The sequence below is a fragment of the Triplophysa dalaica genome, chromosome 23 (genome assembly GCF_015846415.1).
Source record: "Triplophysa dalaica isolate WHDGS20190420 chromosome 23, ASM1584641v1, whole genome shotgun sequence".
In the NCBI taxonomy this organism is placed as follows: domain Eukaryota; kingdom Metazoa; phylum Chordata; class Actinopteri; order Cypriniformes; family Nemacheilidae; genus Triplophysa; species Triplophysa dalaica.
Genome location: NC_079564.1, coordinates 14520443 through 14543111, shown reverse-complemented (window position 1 = coordinate 14543111; position 22669 = coordinate 14520443). Strand labels below are relative to the sequence as shown.

Here is a 22669-nt window from a genome sequence, read left to right as displayed (position 1 = left end):
ATTTTCATTTTGCACCTAATGTTGCACATACGTTATTTGAAAAGTATATTTAGATACACAATTGCATTGTCAATTTACATACTGCATTGCCATTTTGCATATTACATTGCAAATTGAATTTTGCACCACATATGCTTCCATATTACCAATGACGTAAACATGAACTTGCAATGTTCTACTGTGCAATAAACAACACATGCAATACACAACTATATACTCATACACAACTATATACTCATACTTATTAAATACTCATTTTAAGCGGGTAGAACAATATTTTTGTTTGCTTTAGCTGTAATACAAAGTGTGTATCTTCCACATACCGTACATGTTTGTATCTTCTCTTTGCTCCAACTCTCTGAACGCCATGATATGTTACCAAGCTCATCGCTCTGAAAAGCGAGGTGTGCTATTGGCCAGTTCACTAGTGCGTAGTGATTGGTCGATTACGGAAATGTAGCGCCTCTGTCCCCCTTCCATGACCAGCCAGCTTCTTTGTGATCTGATATTTACAAAAGTAACAACATATTCATGATGTAATGGTAGCACTGACAACAACATTAACGTTTATCTGCAATCTTAGACCTTACCAGCCATTTCAACAGTAATTCATTGGCAACACTCTATTGCCTTATAGTAACTGTAGGTCTTTACAGTAACCTACTGCAATGACTGTTTGAGTATACATCATTAAATGATCTTTTAACTCACTTAAGTCACACAGTCTTAGATGAACCTCAACTGTGAATAACAGATTAACACATAAATCTGTCAAAATTACATACAAACGGCATTAACATCTTTACTTATTACAGACACCACTTTCACTTTATTTCTGTCATACGTCTACAAAAGCTCTTATTGAGATTTAACAGAGGTTAAGCTCTAGTGCATAATGGTTCCATTTTGATTTTCACTTTCGAGTTGTTCCAAATCTGTATGAATGTATTTGTTGTTATGAACACAGTGAAAGATATTTGGAAGAGTGCTTACTGTATAACCAGACAGATTGTGCCTCCGATTGACTCCCATAATAGGAAAATACAATAGTAGTCATAAGTGACAGAACTGTTTGCTGTCCTACATTCTTCAAAATGACTTCTTCTTTGAAAAATACATGTTTTTCTATGGTAGTCAATGGGTGTTGAGATCTGTTTGCTTATAAGCATTCTTCCAAATATCTTTCTCTGTATTCATTAGAACATAGCAATGTATAAAGATTCTTGAAGGTGAGCAAATGAACACAGAATTTCCATTGTTGGGTCAAGTATCAATACTGGTGATCAGTGTGTGCTTTGGTTTGACTCTTGAACCTTGACCTTCTTTTGGATTGTTATTTGATCCATATTTTTCAGTAAATGCATTAGTGTTTTGTAATGTACACTTATTCAATCATATTGAAAAGCTGTTCAAGTTATATATGTCTGCCTCATAGCTGAAATTGCATCTGATTTAAATCATAATTTAACATTTATGGTTCCAGCTGATGGAAAGCTCTCTGTTAAATGATTTCTTGGCCATTGAGTCACCGCAACTGGTCCAAGCGGAACTCGAACCATTCAAAGACACAGCATGCGAATGAAAGCCAACCGAGTGACCTCTAGACTAGCAATGGTTTATATTGAAAATTGCATAAGCATAATGAGAATTCTGTAATCATCCTCTTTACTTTTCAAACCTGTATGACAGTTTAACGTGTTAACCATATAAAAACAAAAGTAGATATTTGAAAGATAATTAGTAACAGAAAACCGTTCGTCCACATTGACTTTTCTATGCAATAGAGTCAATATATAATTGAGGGAGTTTTCATGTCCATGAGATTTATCTCGCAAACATGCTTATTAAAAAAAAAATTAAAAGTCTTCTGTGTTCTTCATGATCTTGTCTTTACAAACTCCATAGTTAATTATTATGGAAATAATCATTTATTTATAAAAATTTACTAGATATCCCTAAAATGTCAACTAAATAACCGTCCGAAATGAATTACAACCACAATCTCATTACCTAAAAAAACATTTTAAAAACTTATTCAAAAACAGTTTTAATTATATGATTTACATTAAGATGAGGTAATTGTGAAGAATGTGTCTTTTTCGGCAATATGTCACATTTTCAATAGAAATTGACAAATTGAATATGTGTCCGAGAAGTCGCTGTCATCTAAGTTACCCATAGCAAATACACCCCTCAAGGAAGAGTGTGTTATCCAAATCACATGACCTGCTCTATGATGTCATTTCCTCCTGAAGAGAAAACTAGCAAGACTCCAAGGTATGTTCTCCCTCCACATTTTTAGTTATTTCACCTAAAGTACTGCTTGGGGCAAATGTGTACTTATCATATGTCAACAATGTTACTACAATGAATTCATAAATAACTTTGAATTTCAATTTTACTCAGTTGTACATATAATATTTAGAAGAACCTCTCCGTAAAATGCCATGTGGTGTCTGGTGCTAGGCAACAATTTTGATTTTATCCCTAAAAACAGCAAAAATGTCAACTAGGTTACCAGTCCCCTATGTTACTCTGCAAATGTAACTTAGTTTACCAAGAGTAACATAGTTGACATTCATGACATGTTCTTTTAGTTTTCAGGAGTTCATTTAATATTCTAATTGTACAGTAACTATAATTGGTGGTGAGGAAGACCACTTGTGCTTCACAACAATTTCGCCATCCAAAGAAAAGGGTCCACCTGCCATATGGGCACACCTCTCCCCAGTACTTAAACATCTCAAGGAAACATGCCCAACAGTGTCAATTATCCACTTTTTCAGTGATGGTCCCTGCTCACAATACAGGCAGAAGGGCAACTTTTACATGTTCACAACTGAATTGTACAACCAAGGCTTCACTGCGGGCACTTGGAACTTTTTTGAGGTCAGCCACGGAAAGGGTGCCCCCAATGGGGTAGGAGGCCTTCTGAAGAGAACAGCTGACAGATTGGTGAGCCAAGTTGAAGACATTTCCACTGCTAAACATCTTTTCAACGCATTGGTAAACACCAATACAGCTGTCAAGATCTTCTACATTGAAGAGGCTACAGTGGAAAAGGCCATACAGCAGATGCCACAACGACTCCCCGCTGTACCATGCACTATGCGGATTCACCAGGTCATCACGCAAGCACCAGGGAAACTGACATATCGTGATGTGAGCTGCCTGTGTTCAACAAGGCAGATTTTGCAATGTCAGTGTTACCAAGCTCAGGCCTTCGACTTCAAAGTCAACTCTGCTGTTCCTGCATTGCACCAAGGACAACCAGACCTTGAGGTACAGTGGGATAGAGATGACATTGTTGGTCAGTGGTGTGTCATCAGATATGACGATGAGGTTTACCCTGGAACCATTGTTGAAGTGAGTGAGACACATGTTCATGTTAAGTGCATGCACAGAGTGGGACACAATCGTTACTACTGGCCAATGCGAGAGGATGCGCTCTGGTATCCATTTGAGGATGTGCTCAGGTTGATCCCTGCCCCACAGCACGTGACAGCACGTCATGTTGAAATAAAAAGAGATGTGTGGGAAGATATTGCCAAATCATATCTTCATGGCTAAGGACATGCACACACACACACACACACAAAGATTACTTGATTGAGCTTGACAAAGTCATTGAAAAACAAACCATAATTGGCCATGTTCTTGGGTTAGAAAATGGGGAGTGTGTTCTGTCTCAGCCGGTTTCATGGGTGCCTGGAAGTTGGAGGCTATGCCAAAGTTTTACTTGGGTTCTGACATATGAATGTTTTTGAGATACAACTGTTTGCACTATTTTGATCCAATGCAGCAAACTTATTCTGTTAACCAACAGAATAAAACACTATTTGGTTATTGTTACTCATTGCAGTGCACTATTATTTTTTGTTCAAGTCAATGCACTACTGTATTTCATTCCACAAACAAGATTTTCAAAATGTTTACATGGTGGAATTTTTGTGTAAGTGCTGTTTTTGATACTTTTGTTCTTGTTGTTTTCTATGTTAGGATATCATTCTTATGATATATGTGCATGTTAATAAAGTTGTGATTGATCCTTGTAAACTGATGTGCGTCTGTATTTCTCCTTTATGTCATGAAATATTTAACAGGTCTTGATTAAATGCAATAAAAGATTAGCTAACATATAATAATTAATATAGTTTAGGATTCTTTTTGTTTAATACATCATCCTACTTTGTCATGTCCAGTCAACTATGTTACTTTTTATGAGAGAATGCAATAATAACAATAATGATAATAACAACATTAATCATATAATTACAGTTATGTTATTATTTGTTTTGCAAAGTAAAAAGCTTTGATCAAGTTTAAAAGTCAAGCCTGTTTTGATTATTATAACACTATTAGGTATTACATGAGCGGAAAATCCTTATAAGAGAGGGAAGTTAAGTGATAGGAGTCTTATATCTTGACTTTATTTTAAAATATTTTCTTCTGTTTCTTGCTCTTTTTCATTAGCTCTTTCACCGACATGATTGATGATTTATCTCGTCATTTAAAAAAAAACGGTTTCCCGCCAAACGAGTTATAACGCCATCAGTGTTTATACTGTTGTACAGCAGGTGGCGCTGTTACACACCTTTCGGGAAAATACAGAATCCTAGAACCTTAGTTTATTTCTTATCGGTTTTTAATGATTGTTCTGAGTGTAATCTGGGCGGAATCTTTGACAAAAAAACTAATTGACTCAAAAATATCTTTTAATCAAAGTGATGCATTTTTGAAGAAACCTTCCCACATCTAAGAGTGATAAAAAAAGATCAAATCAAGATTGAAGAATACGGTTTCCTTTGTTTAAAAGCAGAGACTGTGTTTCTTCATTGGACATATTGTTTGTCCATATATTCTTTACAGAAAATGTAGTGTGAGCCATCAAAGTTTGGTTAAAATGTAAAAAAACGCTGGCGTAGGCTGGCAACTTTTTTTTTTAAAGGCTGACGGGGATAGAGTTAAACTGAACTGTTGTCATATAAATGCTGCTTAATGCTTCTGTCAAGAGATTTGTTTACATTTAAAAAAAATTGCCTTTAATGTACCTGATTTATTTATTTTTATTTGTATTTGAAAGTTTCTAGAGAGAGAGTATTTGTGTGATTCGAGTTGGACAGAATCAGCAAACTTAAAGAGAGTAACCACCAGTTGGTTCAAGTTCATTAAAGCAAATTTCAAAAGCTGAATTGATTTTATAAATTACGTAAATTATCTATAACTCAATGTTTTAACTAGTTGCAAAAGCTGAATAATCATTAAAAACGTACTGATTAGTCATTGAAATAATAGCCGATTAGTCGATTAATCGATCTAATAATCGGTAGATTAGTCGACTATCAAAATAATCGTTTGTTGCAGCCCTAATTTCATTAAGAAAATTATCATGAATCAAGCAGTTTGGAAACGAAATATACAGACCGGTTACTTCAGTACTTGAAATTCTGGGTTTCAATTGAACAAAATGTGTATTTTCGTAATTAATTGGGTATTTTAATTGAAAAGGTAGTTAAATAGACACATATTCTTCCAAGAGTAATGATTTTTTTAAATGTCTGCCATTTACTTTAAGTTAAAACTTATAGGTTTTGTCCGTAACATAGTTGACCAAATAATGAGTAAACTTCTTGTTGTTAAAACTAAATATCTGAAATCAATTACGCCTGAGCTTGGCAATGACTAAAAACAAAATATTTCAGGGATGATTTATCAGGGAAGATAATAATATTTTGTAAATAAATATATTTTTCCCAGAATTATTCAAACTCAAAATCTCCCACAATTATATATTGACCCAATAGAAGTCAATCGGGACCAATGTAAAAGATGACAGAAATTTCGTTTTGGGAGGGAACTACGGTACCTTTTATCATGACTTGACTTAATTTGACATATTACACATTTTACAGATAGCTTACTGGAACATACTGCATTAGTTAATATGGTTTTCTTTTCAGCGGGTTTTTCCTTTAATTTCTTTCCATTTTTTGTTTTTCCACAAAGTTAAGCAGGATATGGATTTGATATGACACGGGCCTCCGACTTGCCGTACAGCACGCAAACCCAGAAGAGGAAGGGCTATGTATATTAGCTAAGACGTTTGCATTTTGAGTGACGTGTGACGTTAACTTAACGTCGATCGGCGCCCGTCGTTAGTTAAACGCGTGGCGGCGTATGACGTTAAATTAGCACCAGACGGCGCTTTTTTAATGCCTGGCGGCGTTAAGAAATCGGCGTTTTAATATTAATACGGCGATCCAAGGCACGCGATTTGTGATACTGTTGGCTTTCGATATTCGATAGTCATACTACTTCCTACACCGTCACAACGTGACTTTCACGTGGTGCATTACAATTGCGCGAGAGCATTTCGAGAATTGATGATAGTTTTCAAGATAACTTTTCATTACATGTCAAATGATTGCAAAAGGTAAATAGTACAAAAGCTAAATATTAATACTCTCTCTTGATGAGCTTTCGTTTCTCAGTGTGATTTTTACAGCGTTTTCTTTCTCCTTGTTTGCTTTGTTTGTTTATGTATTATATGTGGAATTTATGATGTACAGTACACTACAGATTGTGGAGGATCAATGTTATAATTGTGGAGAGGCTGCACCAGGCTGTGATGACCTTTGGTTGTTTAAAATATGAACAAAGTATAACGAATGAAGCTTATTTAATCAATTTCTTAATTTTTTTCGTTAAATATTATATTCATAAGTGTAAGTTTTCTAGCAATATCCCTCTCTTCTTTGTTCTGTTTAAAGAATTTGAGAAATCTTTTTTGGTCATGCCAACTAGTACCAACAGAAAAGCTAAACGGTTAACTTATGTTTTTCTTTTAAAAATGATGAATTTAATGGTCCTGTTTTTATTGTATATTATATTTTTTATATACCTTGCTTCCCTGGTTGTAATACGTATGTTGTATGTGTCTTTGTTCTAAGCGTTATAAAAAAGACGTCTGTAAAGGCGTGTTTAAAGTAAAAAAAACAGGCTGTGATGACGACACAGGTTTTCGTGATTGGCTAGATACACCGTATGACAAAGATCACGTGCGTTTTGGGTTTATTCTAACGGCTTGAGTTCAACTAATACTTATTCATTCGTGTTGTTTACTCACTTCACGATGAGTGGCAAATAAGAACTGCATGCCCAGATGGTATATCTCAAATTGACATCTTTATTAGAACAATTACAACAATGAGAGGCACGTGCTGCCATTAGAACACATAACAACGTTCTTACTCCCCACCTTAACAGGCACACCAGTGACCCTTACGGCCCCCTAGTGGATATAACATGTATATGCACTGCACTTGCATAAATATACCACAATCCCCGTCTTTTAAAACAGTTAAAACTCTCTTCGTATAATTATAATGTTATCTTGTGTCAATTAATAAAATAAAAATGAAACGAATACTAATTCAACTCCGTAGGTCATTTAATAATATATGCTTATGTACTATGATTTAAGGCACACAGTGTTAAGCATCACAACGCATACGCAATTTAAACTTTGCTTATTGGACAAATCCACTATCTAATCCACTTCATTCACGCTTTGAAAAGGAAACGTGACGCAAACGTCACTACGGCAAGCAGCAGGTGTCCGACTTTATTGCACACATTTGAATGTGAACATAAATTACTGTCCCCTTCCAGAGGAAAATGAAGCCTCTACATCCTTAATTGCTTTATATCAATTAAATTCTGTAATAAATAAAGTAACTGTATTTAAATTACAGAAAACATATGAGTAATCCCTTACTTTACTTTTTCAAGGGAAAAATAATTAAGTTACAGTAACTAATTACTTAGTAACTAGTTACACCCAACACTGCTATTTCTTTGTAAAAGAAATATGCCCCTGTTGTCAGGGCATTTTAAGAACCCTTAAACCCCCTTTCTTCACATTCAAGGAGCTGGATTGTTAATTAATGAGACAAATTGGAGATAAAACAGGTGGAAAACAGATGTCAGTATGTAAACTCATATAATTAAGTTTATATAATTAAACTTAACTTCCTCTTTTTAGCCATTTAACAAACAATATAAAATTTGAGATTCAGGGTGCATTTAAATGACATAAAAATTGATGTCATGGATGGCTGGTCCCAGCTGAGTGGTCAGCTGAGCTGAAGCATACAATTTTAATTCTTTGTGTCATAACCATCCTGACACTAGTTTGAGTGAAGGTCACACTTAAGCGGTTCTCATAGCAAAGAACATCTGCATATGGCGTATATAACCCCTATCCGCCAACAACAGGCCATATTGTTACAGAAAAGGCTAAATTGTATAAAGGGTTTCTTTGCCACAATCCAAGTGTTCTGTTTTGTTCCCTACATACTTAACCTTCCTCAAGCACTGACAGAACACAGATTCATACACTGATCCAGGCCAGTTGACCTCCACGCTTGTGATCATACATTTATACAAATTTTATTATTAAAAATTTTAAATGTACAAATGTATGCATTATTAAATGTACAGTTGGTCATTATCAACATTAAAATTCTTTAAATTTTTTAATCAAAACTGATGTCACTGAAAAAGACAGCTCACTTGCACAATAGACCTATAAGTGTCACGTCTTTCCTTAGTTTCAGTTGTTCTGGTTTTGTCTTCTGTGCCTAATTTCCTTATTAGTTAATTTTTTTTTAATAGAATATGTCAAGGTGACACAATGAAACTGTGAACGTAGCCTCACAAGACACCTTGATATATGATAGCATGCAATAATGTACCAAGTACTGCACACAAGTTAACTTTGTTGTTTTTAGTAATAAGTTTTTAGTATTAAAACCTTGGACACAACCATCTGTCCAGATCTTATATCATAGTAATCACAGTAACTATTATAATAATCATACTTCAACCACTGATGGATCGTAGATTCTGAATTTCTAAAAAAGCCATTAGTGTGTATTTTCTTAGAAATAATTAAATTATGACTTGAGAGTACTGACAGGAGCTGGGGTAAATGCACATGCTCAGAACATCTGATTTAAAGGTTGGAGTTGAAATGATGACATGAAATTATATTTCTCTTTTACCCACTGGTTGTAGAGGCTTCATTTTCCTCGGGAAGGTTATTTATGTTCACATTCAAATGTGTTCAATAAAGAATAAGCTCCGGGCATTTACCTCATAAGTTCTGTCTCAGCACACAGAAAGTGTCTCTTTTTTATTTCTTTCACCCTTATAGGTATTTTTCAGTCATTTCACAAATAAGTGTTTAATAAAATGAGGTACAAGCGCCGAATCCTCAAAGTCTTTAAATTAATTTTAAATTATAATATCACATGTGTTGCATGTAGAGCCCTAAGAAGCAAAAAAACACAATACTTACACAATATCTAATTTTGTTACATTCAATTTTTTTAACAGATCCTATTTTTGCTTATTCAGTGAAGTCATTTTGAGCATCACTTTGCGCAACAAGTGTCTAAAATTTCAACGTCAGTCATGTTTACAAAGGTTGGTAAATGGAGATTTACTTGGAAACACATGGACCCTGACTGACACTTTCATTAACTGTAGCATTGATATGTTTCACTTTCACATTTGGACAGGGTACAGATTTATTCTGAAGCACCCATGAGAGATCGAAGACAAAGTATTCTGGACATCTACAAAACACAAATTAAGATGCATGTGAAGGAAATTTAAGGTTTAAGCTTACGGTGGGAGTGAATCGGGACCCTCTTCTCAAGCTTTAGAAGGACACAACTTCACAAAATGCATGTTTCTTCTTCAACCGCAAAACAAAAGGCTATACAAAATGCTAAATATACCTGCTGCTATGGCTCTTATCAGAGCTTGAGTTTAAGTCATCAGTATTTGACAAACAAATCCATTTCTCTTCAAGGACGCTATGTGAGTGGATTGGATCTCAATCCAGCCAGTTTATCTACATTTACCGGTACAACTTCACAGAAAACCCCACCCTCTATATTCTCACACGTCTGTCCGTAGCCTGTCAGATTACAGATGACAAATACAGAGGAAAGTTTACTCACGCCCCCGAGCGTTGCACAGTTGTTCATTTTCCCATTAAATGATCAAGTCACATCCTTTACTACAGTTGTTACCAGCGTTAAACTATGTTTTCATAGGTTATATTGTGATTCCCATGGTTTTACAACAGTAACCATGTTTTTTTTGTTTTAACTGTAGTAAAACATAGTTAATTTTCATAAGAGATGAGATGTTTTACTTGACCACTTCAGCTGTATCATCACAAAGCCTAGGCTGTTTCACGAGTTCGCCTGAGCAAATAATTAAATAAGCTGCGATTAAGTAAGCAGAGAAAATTGTTTGCTTATTTGGCATGCTTTCTGGGAGAGGGCTGTGAGGTTGGTATTCTTTCCCAAACCCAGAGCACTCCCCTTGTCCCGGGAGAGGGCTCCTATCTCTGCCCAGAGCGCCCCCCCAGGTAGAAAAGAGGGTTGATGATGTGGAGTCGAGGTACACCAAGGCTGCGTCCTTAGTCCATTTCTTTATACACTGTACACCAATGCCTGCCTCAGTCCCTCCCTTTCTTCAAGGTATTTCAAATATTCGGATGATAAACCCATACTTGGCCTTCTTAATGATAATGACTCAGTTACAGCATTTAATCAATCTATTGCTCACTTAACTGGTTGATGCATAGACAATCACTTTCTTCTCAATGTCACAAAGACTACACTGTAACCCTTTACTGTAAATTTACAGCGAATTTCGTACAGAATTGTACTGTATTTCCATAATACAGTATTACGCTGTATCTTTTACAGAACAGCTGTAAATATACAGCACATTTCTGTTTTCATCCCGCTAAATTCGTAATACAGAATCATACTGTAAATGCATTGCATTGTGGGATTGATTTTTTTCGCGCTCAATTCAGATGAGACAGTTCAGGAAAACTTGATGTGCCAGCGGGTCTGACGAATATTTATTCCTTTGATCTATATTTCAGAGTTTTTGTGAATTTATAATTAATCTTTAGGCTTTTGTGAGCTTTGGTTCGTGTAAGCTTCGTTTCGTGTTAGCTTTTGTTAGCTTTGGTTCGTGTGAGCTGCGTTTCGTGTTAGCTTTTGTTAGCTTTGGTTCGTGTGAGCTGCGTTTCGTGTTAGCTTTTATTAGCTTTTTTTCGCGTGAGCTTCGTTTCATGAAAGCTTTTGTTAGCGTCTTTCAAATATGAGTTGCCTGTGTGACGCAGCAGAAACTGTTAACGTCACATGAACTTCATGAAGACAGGAGGAAGAATCTGTCATGCGTCTGTGAGCAAAAGTGGATTTTAGAGTTTGAGAAGAGTGTTCAACTGATCGATACGGTAAGCCAATCTATTTTTATTTATTTATTGCGTTCGGATTTCTACATTGTTTACACGAATAGTTTGATTTTGCGCACGTGGTTTTGTACCGCGAAAAAAAAAACACTCCACCTCTTTACCAAGTAACAACTTAACTTCGATATTTCACATACGCAGCATACCTTTTCAGTTGCATGACTAGCTTTTATATATATTTATAAATACCTCGACATTAAAAATCACTCGTTCCACCTCTTAACCAAGTATCGTTTACACGATTAGTTTGATTTTGCAAACATGGTTTTCTACCGCGAAAAAAAAAACACTCCACCTCTTTACCAAGTAAATTAACTTCGATATTTCACATCATACCATTTTAGTTGCATGACCTGCTTTTATATATATATTTATATTTACCCCGAAAATAAAAATCACTTGTCCCACCTCTTTACCAAGTAACAACCACATATAGACAAAATTTACAATGTCATTTGGATAATCTGCTTTTTATTAACATGTTTTTTTCGTTTCAGGTTTTACAATCTGATGACATAACAATCCAGTGCTAAAGTAAGTGCTCTGTCCAGTCCACGTGCAAAAATGCCATTGTGTCAGTTCTGCGATTATTCTTTTGAATCATTGTCAGCATTTTGCCAGCACATGAAAATCCATAGTCATGTTCCAAATTCCGTTTTCATTACTGTATTGATGAACCCTAACAAAAAACACTACTAAGGAAAATTGAAATGGTGTATCATGTGAATGGTGTTTCAGAGTTCTTTTATCAGTTATGTAGAATTATGAAAAGACAACTACATAGAACCCACAATTTTTTTTATTAATACTTTTTTATTCTGTTTTTTATTTTTTACAGGTCAATCTCTGAGCAACCAGCGCTGGATGTTGAGTTTGGAGGGTCAAGTTGTGTGTGAAGGAGCACAGCCCTACTTCATCACCGGCCTGGCAGCGCTGTTTGCCTCCTTCTATAATTTCAATTTACAGTACAAGGAAGAGGCAGCATGCACCCTTGAGTTTGTTCATAGGTAAGTAATTAGCATATTTGCCATTCATATATTTTAGACTGAATTGACACTAACCTTGTCTGGACAGTATTTGTTAAGAACTTCATCTTTTTATATAAACGTTTTGTACAGCTGACTACTGGGAATAACAATATGGACCTGGTTTCACACACTGACAAACACACTGCTTTCGTCTTGTTTCCAGTCCAAAAAAAATAATTACTTAATTTGGATTAATAAATACACAAGACATAATATCTAATCTAATTTAACGTATCTAGTAAATGCATCTTGATTTAAGATTTTTTAGATATGTGGACTGGAAATCAGACAAAAAGAGAAGCATTTTTTGCAGTACAAGGCTTAGCTTAGAGTATTTAAAGGGATGGTTCAGAGTAAAATCAACCTAGGGTCATTCACCATTACATTGAGCCAAACACCCCCCCCCCCAGAAGCCTATTTTCCCTTGATCGAACAGTAGCTCAACAACTATTGGCTCAAGGTCATGGTGAAAATCACCATTTAGGTTGAAATTTTTTAAAATTATATAAATTAAGTCACAAATATGGACTGGATTCAGCAATGTGTTCTCAGGGTTTATGGCTGTGTTTCAACTGATACTCTGGTGGGCCCTGATTCATACCTGATGAGGGGATTTTATTGTTAATAAGATGGGTGAATAGTCGTTAAAACAGACCTCTCTCTCTCTCTCTCTCTCTCTCTATCAAATATTTAATTTGATTCTTTTTTCTTTTCTGCATTTTAGATGCTTTGTTGACATCAATCCTGAACGGGGATCGAAAGCAAAAAAAAGAAAAGTTACTTCAAAGAAAACCGGCCAAATTGTGCAAAGAAAGAACAACACTGTAAGCCCACCAGTTTCCTCACTTCTGCAAAAACTTGCAGACTTTGAATGGAACTTTGTTTAGATCCTGTCAGCAGGTATATTCAAAGTAAATACTGCATCGTTAACTCCATTCATAAAAATACAACTGGGATTTCAGCCAATTTGCTGTTCTATTTTTCTTTTTTTACTCTTTCTAGCACTTTCAATTTCTGGATTTTTTTTTACATTTGTTAAAGGTTAACAAGATTAATATATTATAAAGTGTAAAGTGTTAAGTTGCTTTTAAAATAAATGTTTTAAAACCCAGAGAATGTTGTTGGTTTCTAGTTTCTAGTTTCAAGTTCAAAGTATAATGTTTTCCCTGTAAAAAATATATATTTTTATCTGGTTATGGTATTCTGTAAAAATACAGTATGTGGCTGGCAACCCAGCTGCCAGCATTTTACTGTAATTTTACAGTACAACGGTTTACAGATCCAGTACTGTAAATTTTAATTACAGTACTAGATCTGTAAAAATACAGTATGTGGCTGGCAACCCAGCTGCCAGCATTTTACTGTAATTTTACAGTACAACGGTTTACAGATCTAGTACTGTAAATTATAATTACAGTACTAGATTTGTAAAAATACAGTATGTGGCTGGCAACCCAGCTGCCAGTATTTTACTGTAATTTTACAGTGAAAAGTTTTACAGTGTAAGGAACTCATTTTAGACATTCGGCATTTTAGACATCTTATGCAATACTCAAAAGGGCTGCAAAAATGACAATGAAATAGTGTATTTAAATATACATTTTAAATAACATATGCATAACATTAATTGCAAAAGAAATAGAAAATTCAGTATATCAATTAAATTGGTCAGTTCCTACACCAGTTTTAATATGTTATTTAAAGGGATATTTTTAACATTCTTTAAGTTTCAAAATTAAAATTAAAATGCATTCCCCGGATTGATCATATATGTTTAACATTGTCGAGCAAAACTGTAGCAAAATGAAAATTCAAATGTTATTTTGCCTAAACGCATTAACATTAACAGATTGAACATTTGGGATTGCAGTTTCATTTCATTGTTAACATGTCATGTCATCATTGACTCAAAATCTGTATAGATTTCTTTGAACACAGAAACAGATATTTGGAAGAATGCTTATAACCAGACAGATTTTGCCCCTGTTGACTTACCATAGTAGGAAAAAAAACAATGGTAGTCAAAAGTGCACGCAAACTGTTTGTTGTCCTGCTTTCTTCGAAATATCTTCTTTATTGTTCAACAGAACAAATTAAAGATAAAGGTAGATTTGGAACAACTAGAAGGTGAATAAATGATGACAGAATTTTCCTTTTTGAGTGAAATATCCTTTTAAATTTCTCAAGTAGTAAATGGATATTTATTTTAAGTCCGGAATATTTCCATTATTAAGAGTGAATACATTTAATATGTACAAATATACACTTACAGTGTGTTATTTGTTGTGTTTATTTTTTTCTGTGAGACAAAAGCTATAATTGCTTCAGTTTCATTAAATAATAAATGAACAAAAACTCCAATAGTATGTTTTTAACAATCTGCTATAATGTATCATTATGTATATTTAAAATATCTCTTTATTTACTTTACTTGTTGATTACTTGTGAAAGACATTATTTTATACAACTTTCATACTCAAACAATAAATAAACATGCGTTTATTTGGCTTTTCTAAAAAATATGAATAATTAAATCAGCTTTACATATCATCGTAAATTCGGTGAGTACACTTAATGTAGTCCAATCTACAATAAATATTCTCTCATATAACAATATTCAAAATAGGCACTTGTTACCTAATTTTTTTTTTAAAGATGACAGAAAGTTTGCAAATTCTGCATCTGTGACATTATAACCATGATACAGTATACTAATATGCCTTTAAATTAGAAACAAGTTTTGACAAGGTACAAACCAGAGCTCAACAAATCTCAGGGTCACACAAGTCAGTCTTTCATGTTAATGAAGTGCCTATTATCAACCAACAATGAAGCTGTTCACATTCTGTGGATCCTGTTGTGATCGATGAACTGTTTGAGGTTATGGAGGTTGTCCCACCACTTGAAGAGGAAGGTTTCAGCGATGAGGCTGAACCAGGGTGTAACCTGTAACTCTTTCTTCTTGGCCTTCTCCAGGATCTCCTTTAGCTCCTCTTTGGAGACGTAACAGTGGCTCTGGATCTCATTGGGGTCTGGATTCAGAACCACATCCTTGTGCATGAAGAGGATGTAGTCAATCTCGTGCTCCCCCCATACGCCATCTGACTGGGCTTTGTAATGGATGCGTGTCAGGTAGGTCATCTCTTCTGGGGGAACCTGTTGGAAAGCATAGCATAATAGGCAATTTAAGAGGTCTAGCTCTAAGCGTTTCAATTTGTCTCAGCTGCTCGACTGGTGCACGAGACACTGGAAGTTCCAGAAAAAAAAATTGTGAGCCAATCATGCGTGTCGTGAATGCCGCGTGATGAATTTGGGGCTTCATGGTAATGGCATCTGATTGGCTGATGCGCTGCAAAACACGTTCATTCTCAAGGGACTACCAACTTAAAATATTTATCTTGTATATTTGCCATAAATAAAGTGGTATGTGATTTATATTTTGCTGAATTTAAGTTTTGTCTGTTATTTTCCCACTTTCTGACTCAGTTTTCTAGATTAGTACCTGATCAACAGGAATGCCGAGTTCAGCTTCAAGACGTCTTTGTGCGGCTCTTCGGACCCCCATGGCATCCTTTTCCTCTAGTTCAATAGGAGTGTGTAGAGGATGGCTACAGCAGGTATTGGTAAAACAGCCTGGGAAGGAACAGCCGACAACAATTCTTTTCTTAGAATTCAATCAAGTAGTGCAATATATTTTTAATACAACTTTTTTAGGCTTTTTTATGTACACAAAAGGCCTATGTCTCTCAAATATTGTTCACAAATCTGTCTAAATCTTCTCACTTCTCCTTTGCCTAGAAAATCCATCCACCTCACAGGTGTGGCATATCAAGATGCTGATTAGACAGCATGGTTATTGCACAGGTGTGTCTTAGATATTTGAGTTCAAAGATGATGAAAGAGTTTCAGCTCATGAAAAATGGCGTTTATAATTTTGGTCTGTGTTTTTAATTCATTGTTTTCTCATACCAGTAATTTCCTGCATACAGCTGCGCAAAATTTTCATGTTTCTCATATCACTGCACGCTTTCTTGACACCGTGTCTACACCGGACGCTGCTTGTCCTAATGTGATTGGTGCTGTGCCAAAATTTGTGGAATGTTTAAAAAATTTGATGGGTTTAAGTGCATTCTATTTTCTCTTGTTAAGTTGCATCACGCTGCGCCACATCTGGTGTAGACACCGTGTTAGGATTGCATATTAGAAAGTTCTCTTCATGATGATCACCCTGGATTAAGTGTAACTTCATGAGTGCACTTGTGTTAAATGCAACCCACCTGGAAAAGTGATTTTGGCATCAGATCTCTGCTGTAGGAGCAGTTTTTCATCACTGTTAAACAGGAAAACACTAAAAGCTCGATGCAATAGCCCTGTGCGTGAAGAAGTCGTCAAAAATACAAAATGTCACTTTGTGATTTCACCATTTTATGACTAATTACAATTTACCACACTAATTTACAATGTGCTAAAGAACAAGATTTTTGATTACATCCACCACAGACATAATGCACATTTGTATAAAATATTCCCCTTTAGTGTGATTTTCATAATAATGCAAACTATTTCAACACTGTGTGTCGTGCAGATTGTGCTACCTTTGTCAATGTTTGAGTTTAGATGACAGTTTTTCTTGCTGTCAGCTCCAATCTTCTTGTCATTCTCATCGATCAGAATACACATCTCTTCAAGCAACTGGACTTGCTTTTCATCCAGATTATCCATGTTAATTTCCGGCATCCTTACAGGTGCACTGAGCCGTCTGACCTGACTGTATATACACACATACATAATTAGACACCTTGACAAAACACACTTTAAACACTACTTATAGTAATAACAAACTAAATATAATGGTGACGTACATTTAACAAAGGCAAGCATATTTAACAGTGCACTTATTTTTTAAATCACTAACTAACTTAAATAAAATTCTAAGTTAAACAATAATGTATACAAATAAATCACACTACGTAAAACAGTAACATAAAAACATAACAAAATAAAAAAATGATACACATAATTCAGGCTAACATATTTAGCCAAACAATATAACAGCTAAACAAAACAAAGTTACAATCTCTTACAACTCTGTAAAATAAATAAAGGTAATGACAGATGACACAAGTAATAAATAACAAAGATCACAGATCCCAACTAAAATAAATTAGTTAGAGTGCAGTAAACATATGTTTACAAAAATAGATTACAGCTCCCAAAAGACCATAACGTCCTAAATCCTATTTCATAACGTATAATTAATGTTAAACGCCTTAAATATGTTAATAACAGTCTCACCTGTGTAGAGTTGTGTTCTGTAAAGCATGTAAATTCCGTTTGTCTGTTACTTCAGTGCATTTATTGGGTCTCAAAAGCTGCACAGCTACTAACCTGACGCAGGGCGCTTGTCTGCGCACCGCCCATAATACACACGCCATGAGCAGACTCACTACACAGACCAATCACACTTCACCATACTCCACACACGCCATCACACAACAGTCAATATAACACTGCTTTATAACGCATAGATAAACTAACGTTTAACACACAAGCACTGATGCAGAGATTATGCTAAACTGTCTTTATAACCGAGCGTTGAAGTATAAACCAGACGGCAAAAACTTCAATTGATCACTACTGCCACATGACGAACCATTCCCCGCCCAAATCCCACGTAACATCCAGACGTTATTTGATTGGTTGGTTGGTATCAAACCGTCTTCAGATTGGTCGATACTAACATATTACGATTTCTGGATTTGGTTGCTAGAAAAAATAAAGGCGTAAAAATATTAATATATATTTATAATATATATTTATAATAAGTTATAATATAAACACACCTTTACTATAGCCACATGAATAGAAAATATGAGTGAAAGTACATTGAGTATAAAGTGTTGGGGTTTTTTAATCTAATATTCCTCTTGATAGACGTGTCTTTGATCATATGAACTTCTCTTACATGTAGTTTTCAATATAATATAGGCGAATTAGCATTATTTAACCATTTGTTGTCCGTTATTTTTTATTCACCTACCCACAGTGATAAAGGCAGGGACCACCAAAGTCAGTCCATCACAAAAACATTGCGACAATATACACAATAATAGATTGTATTAATTTGATAATTTATTGTTTTCATTTAATGTCTGTATTGTTAATTGTTTTTACATATTTACACTACACATTTAATTTGCATTTGTATTAAAAGAGGTGACTTTTATTTTGAAGTTTAACGTCCGGTCAGAGGCCCGTCTGTTGTGGCTTAATTTCCTCTCGCTCGCTTCACAGTCTGCTGACAGTTTCGGGCTCGATAAAAACATCTGCGTGTCAAAATCCCGGTTAATTTATAAACACATATAATCAGTGTGTTTGTGGATCATGCTGGAGGAGTCTCAAACACAGCAGCGCACCATTAACGAATGACAGACACTGAGATCATCTGATTCGGTGATAAATGTGAGTATTATTGAGAGCAGTGCCTCTAATGTATATGCTATTGCAGGATTGACGTAACGTTAGCTAACTGAGACTCATTAAAATCTGATATTATTCTTTATAACCAAACAGCCGCATTTATAGACAGATCACACCAGTGTTCTGTTGTTTCATCATGTTGTACAGTGTTAGCGGTGGGGTAACTGAGCAGGCCAGCTGACCTTGCATCAGAGTGCGCTGTTCGTGTGCGTTTACGATCACCTCATTTGACATATGACAGATCCTTTTTATATTCGTGTGTGACGTTTTGTATTGTTTTTTTGCATTGGTGTGTTTGTCAAGGTTTCTTGCACAGAAATATAGTTTTTCTCGTCCGTTTGCATCGCTGTCTCTGACCCTTGGAATTAAATGTCTGTTGGGAATATCATACCGCTTGCGTTGTATATTGCACAGTGTGGTGTAACTTACTGTACACAATATATCACGTATAAATATCGGAAACAGTGTGCAGTATGCAACAACAAACGTTTTATGCAGTGATATGCCACATAAGTAAGTCGTCACTTGACGTCCTCAAATGACGTCCCTCACGAAAATAAACGAATTTTTTTGTTTATAGCATACAAGTTCAAACCATTTAATACCATGCAAGATTACTATACTTTTACCATTAATAAAACTATGGGTCATTTTCTAAGGCACCTGTCATCTTAAATTGTGTTTATATGGGGCAGTTTCCCAGGTCTAGCCCTTAGTTAAATTTCGATATTTAAAGGGACAGTTCACCCAAAATTAAAATTCTGTAACCATCTACTCACCCTCAGATTGTTCCAAACCTATTATCATTACAGTTTATGTGTTTTGTTAAACATAAAGAAAGATATTTGGAAGAAAGAAACCTCCCCAATATATCTTAACATTTGACAGAAAGGAGTAGTCAAAATGACTTTTAATATATTGCTACCCTTAGTTTATCCATTGCTCTGGAAATAAAGTGTAGCAGTGTTGGATTCCGCATTTCTCTGCATTTTTGTGTGCTCCTCTTATATGCTTTACAATTAGGCAAAAGTAATACATCGGCCAGGTATTTCAAAGACACCAAACTGCATGCACTCAGAAAGGTATTTTTAATGTTTGTGTATTTTTAGCAATTTTTATTGTAAAAGATTATGTCGACATGGTACAGTGCATTAAGCTGCTTCCAACATAAACTGCATGCTTAAAGCCCTCATATAAGGTTAAAGGCATGATACTGCAGGTTCCTACGTTATGCATGCATTTTATTTATTATAGTTAACTTGGCAAAGCCAAAAGTTCTAAACCCACTAACCAGATCACCTAACACCTGTCTGTTTTAACTCCTCTCTCCATGCACATTTTCATATTACCTCTTGTTATTTTAGGTTGTGAAGTGCTGTAAGATGCACTACATGTCTTCAGCTTTGCCATTCATCGTTGTCATGTTTGTGAACCGATAGATGGTGTTGTTTTGTGTTCAGTGCTGAAGACTGCGGCCCCGGGGCCACCTGCTTCGATCTTCAACACTTTAATGGTCGTCTGAGGATGTGTCTGCTTTGTTTATCATTGACTGCTCTCCATGCCTGGTATTTGTTTTTCTTTTGCATGCTTTTTAATTACCGTTATGTGGGTTACACAAATCAAATTCATTTTTGAGATGCTTAGGCTGACATTAACATTTGTCTGTTATTTTTGATAACTGCTTGTTTGCTTTTTTAATGTTGACATCGATTTTTACTAACATTTCATGTAAGGTACATAGAAGGAAACCTAATGCATGTTCTAAAAACTTTAACGTTTTGGATTCAGTTATGTTTTGCATATAGAAACAAAGGATATTTTTGGACCATGAGAATTTTCAATTATGACATTCATAACTTATAATTAAACCGCCACCAAATAACTGCAATGTGAAAAAAATGTCAATGTGAAATTTAAATAATTGATTGTAGAAATAAATCTAAAACAATATGAATATATCATAAAGAAATTTAAATCAAAATACAAACGTTTTTTGTATTTCCCGTTATATCACATTTTTTATTCGCATTACTGTAATGCAAAAACAAATTCTCTATATCTGTATTACACTATTTAAAATACAGAAATGAAAATACAATAATCTCATTTTTATTTTGGAATAAAATCATTTGTTGGGCAGTTTTGTGAAATTCACCACAAAATTTACAAAGACCTTTATGAATTATACAATTAGATTCATCAATTAGAACGTCTCCTTAGACATTCCACAAAAGCTTCATGAAAGTAATTCATATAAACTTGACTATTATTAAATCAACACTGAAGAAAAAAAACATTCCATCAGTATTTCATTAAGCAGAGCTTATTATACATCCGGGAAAATCATTAACACAATCAAATCCATGAAAAGGTTCATGCGCTTTGAACAAAGGACATGTTATTCTCTAGTGAGATGGGGAAAAACTGCCGTGTGTTTGCTCAGTTTCAGGTAGGAAGCGTGTTGGGGACGTCACTGAGGAGTGATGCCTGTTGAAAGTGGAAACAGCGCAGCCGCCCGTCAAGTTAAACAGAAGCGCAAGTCGCACAGTCTCTCCATTAGGAGGACTAACAGCGTCGAGCAGGACAGACCAGGCATGCAGAGAGACATGCTGGAAGGCCAGGTATGTCGTTTCACTTGTTTATTGTGCTTTACTCTTTAAAATCTGCATGATCATGTGACTCGGGGTTGATGATTACAAGCAATAAAAGGAACGTGCTGTTGTTTTTAGGTGTATGGTCAAAAATGACACTGAGCCTGTTCTTCGGCAATGTTTTTAAATCATTGTGATTTGGATTTGTACTGTGTGCATCAGTTTGTTTTTACCATTTCAGGAGATGATTAAATCTATTTTTTCTTACAAAGCCTATCTAAGCTTGATCATTGAAGTTTCATTGTTGCCAAATTAAAAGTTTTGTAAACTAAACATATAAACACCATGAGTTAAACTGAAACAAAACTGTGTTTTCATGACTCCAAAACTAGCAAAGTTTAAAAAGATTAAGTAATATTTTTTAGTTTATGATATACATTATATTTTTTTAACCATAACTATTTACCTTCACTAAAAAAATATGCTTGTAGATCGTGATAACAGAAGAGACAGCCATGTGAATTTCAATGGAAGTAAACGGACAACAGTCATTACTGTCAACAACTCCGGTACTCATAAAATAAAAAAGAAACTAGTAAATTCTAAACATTGGGAAAATTATTAAGGGTTAATTAAATATCAAGAATGACAAACCCAGATCAGCATTTTTATTGAGAGCGATTCGGTCTAGTTAAAGTTAAAGAGGTCTATACGCTGGGGTTTTGATAAAAAAGAAATATAGTCAAAGTCCAAGCAGAACCTTGTGAACACAAATGATAAAAGTTAAGCATTACTGTCAATGTGTAGTTCCTCCATTGATTGAGTGCTGCAACGTGTCCATGAAATTCAGATCCCAAACACACAACATTTGTCAAACAGGTCTGTTATCAGTGGACATTCCTTATGTAAACATTACCGGGGTTAGTGATAGGAGACTCTGTTCATGTAAATCAGGTTTCAGTTTCACATTAAGAAGTTTTAGGGAGGAGTTCATCTGCTTTTCTGGCATATACAGTCTGAAGTTATTCGACAAATGTAGGTTAGGGGTCTTTTAAAACAATAGTTCACACCAAAATAAACATTTAATTATCATTTATTAACCCTCATCTCATCTTTTCCAAAACCTATATATGAGTTCTGTGGAACACAAAAGAAGCTTTTTTGAGAAATGTCTCTGTAGTTTTGTGTCCATTTAATTGAAGTCAATGTGGGTCAAAGTTGTT

At 35.0% G+C, this 22669-nt stretch overlaps 2 protein-coding genes and 1 long non-coding RNA gene across 5 annotated transcripts in view; 2 read left to right on the top strand and 1 right to left on the bottom strand.

Moving 5' to 3' along the window:
- The first annotated feature begins 10936 nt into the window (after positions 1–10936).
- Positions 10937–13491, top strand: LOC130413568 (uncharacterized). The gene is made up of 4 exons (XR_008905511.1): positions 10937–11332; positions 11845–11881; positions 12186–12354; positions 13100–13491. It is a non-coding gene; the product is annotated as an uncharacterized LOC130413568 (long non-coding RNA).
- A 1366-nt stretch (positions 13492–14857) lies between these two features.
- idi1 (isopentenyl-diphosphate delta isomerase 1) lies at positions 14858–18027 on the bottom strand. Its single transcript, XM_056738409.1, has 5 exons — positions 17671–18027; positions 16971–17143; positions 16653–16745; positions 15878–16008; positions 14858–15531 (listed from the first exon to the last, which is right to left on the bottom strand). Exons 1-5 carry the CDS (start codon positions 17808–17810, stop codon positions 15214–15216), a joined length of 855 nt encoding a protein of 284 aa, XP_056594387.1. The 5' UTR covers positions 17811–18027; the 3' UTR covers positions 14858–15213.
- A 601-nt stretch (positions 18028–18628) lies between these two features.
- Positions 18629–22669, top strand: part of wdr37 (WD repeat domain 37) — a 28595-nt gene continuing 24554 nt past the window's right edge. Inside the window, exons 1-3 of one of the 3 annotated variants that reach the window (XM_056738534.1) lie at positions 18629–18837; positions 20316–20420; positions 21299–21476. In XM_056738534.1, the coding sequence (XP_056594512.1) occupies positions 21339–21476 (138 nt within the window). In that variant the 5' untranslated portion in view covers positions 18629–18837; positions 20316–20420; positions 21299–21338. Of the gene's footprint in view, positions 18838–20294; positions 20421–21298; positions 21477–22669 lie in introns of all 3 variants that reach the window. The other 2 variants (XM_056738536.1, XM_056738535.1) reach the window with 2 other exon arrangements.

Coding starts and splice junctions, on each gene's coding strand:
- idi1 (XM_056738409.1), bottom strand. CDS start 17,810: ATGGCGTGTGTATTATGGGCGGTGCGCAGACAAGCGCCCTGCGTCAGG. Junction 17,144..17,670: donor CAGAACACAACTCTACACAG/GTGAGACTGTTA, acceptor GTGTATATACAG/TCAGGTCAGACGGCTCAGTG. Junction 15,532..15,877: donor TCGGCATTCCTGTTGATCAG/GTACTAATCTAG, acceptor GCTTTCCAACAG/GTTCCCCCAGAAGAGATGAC.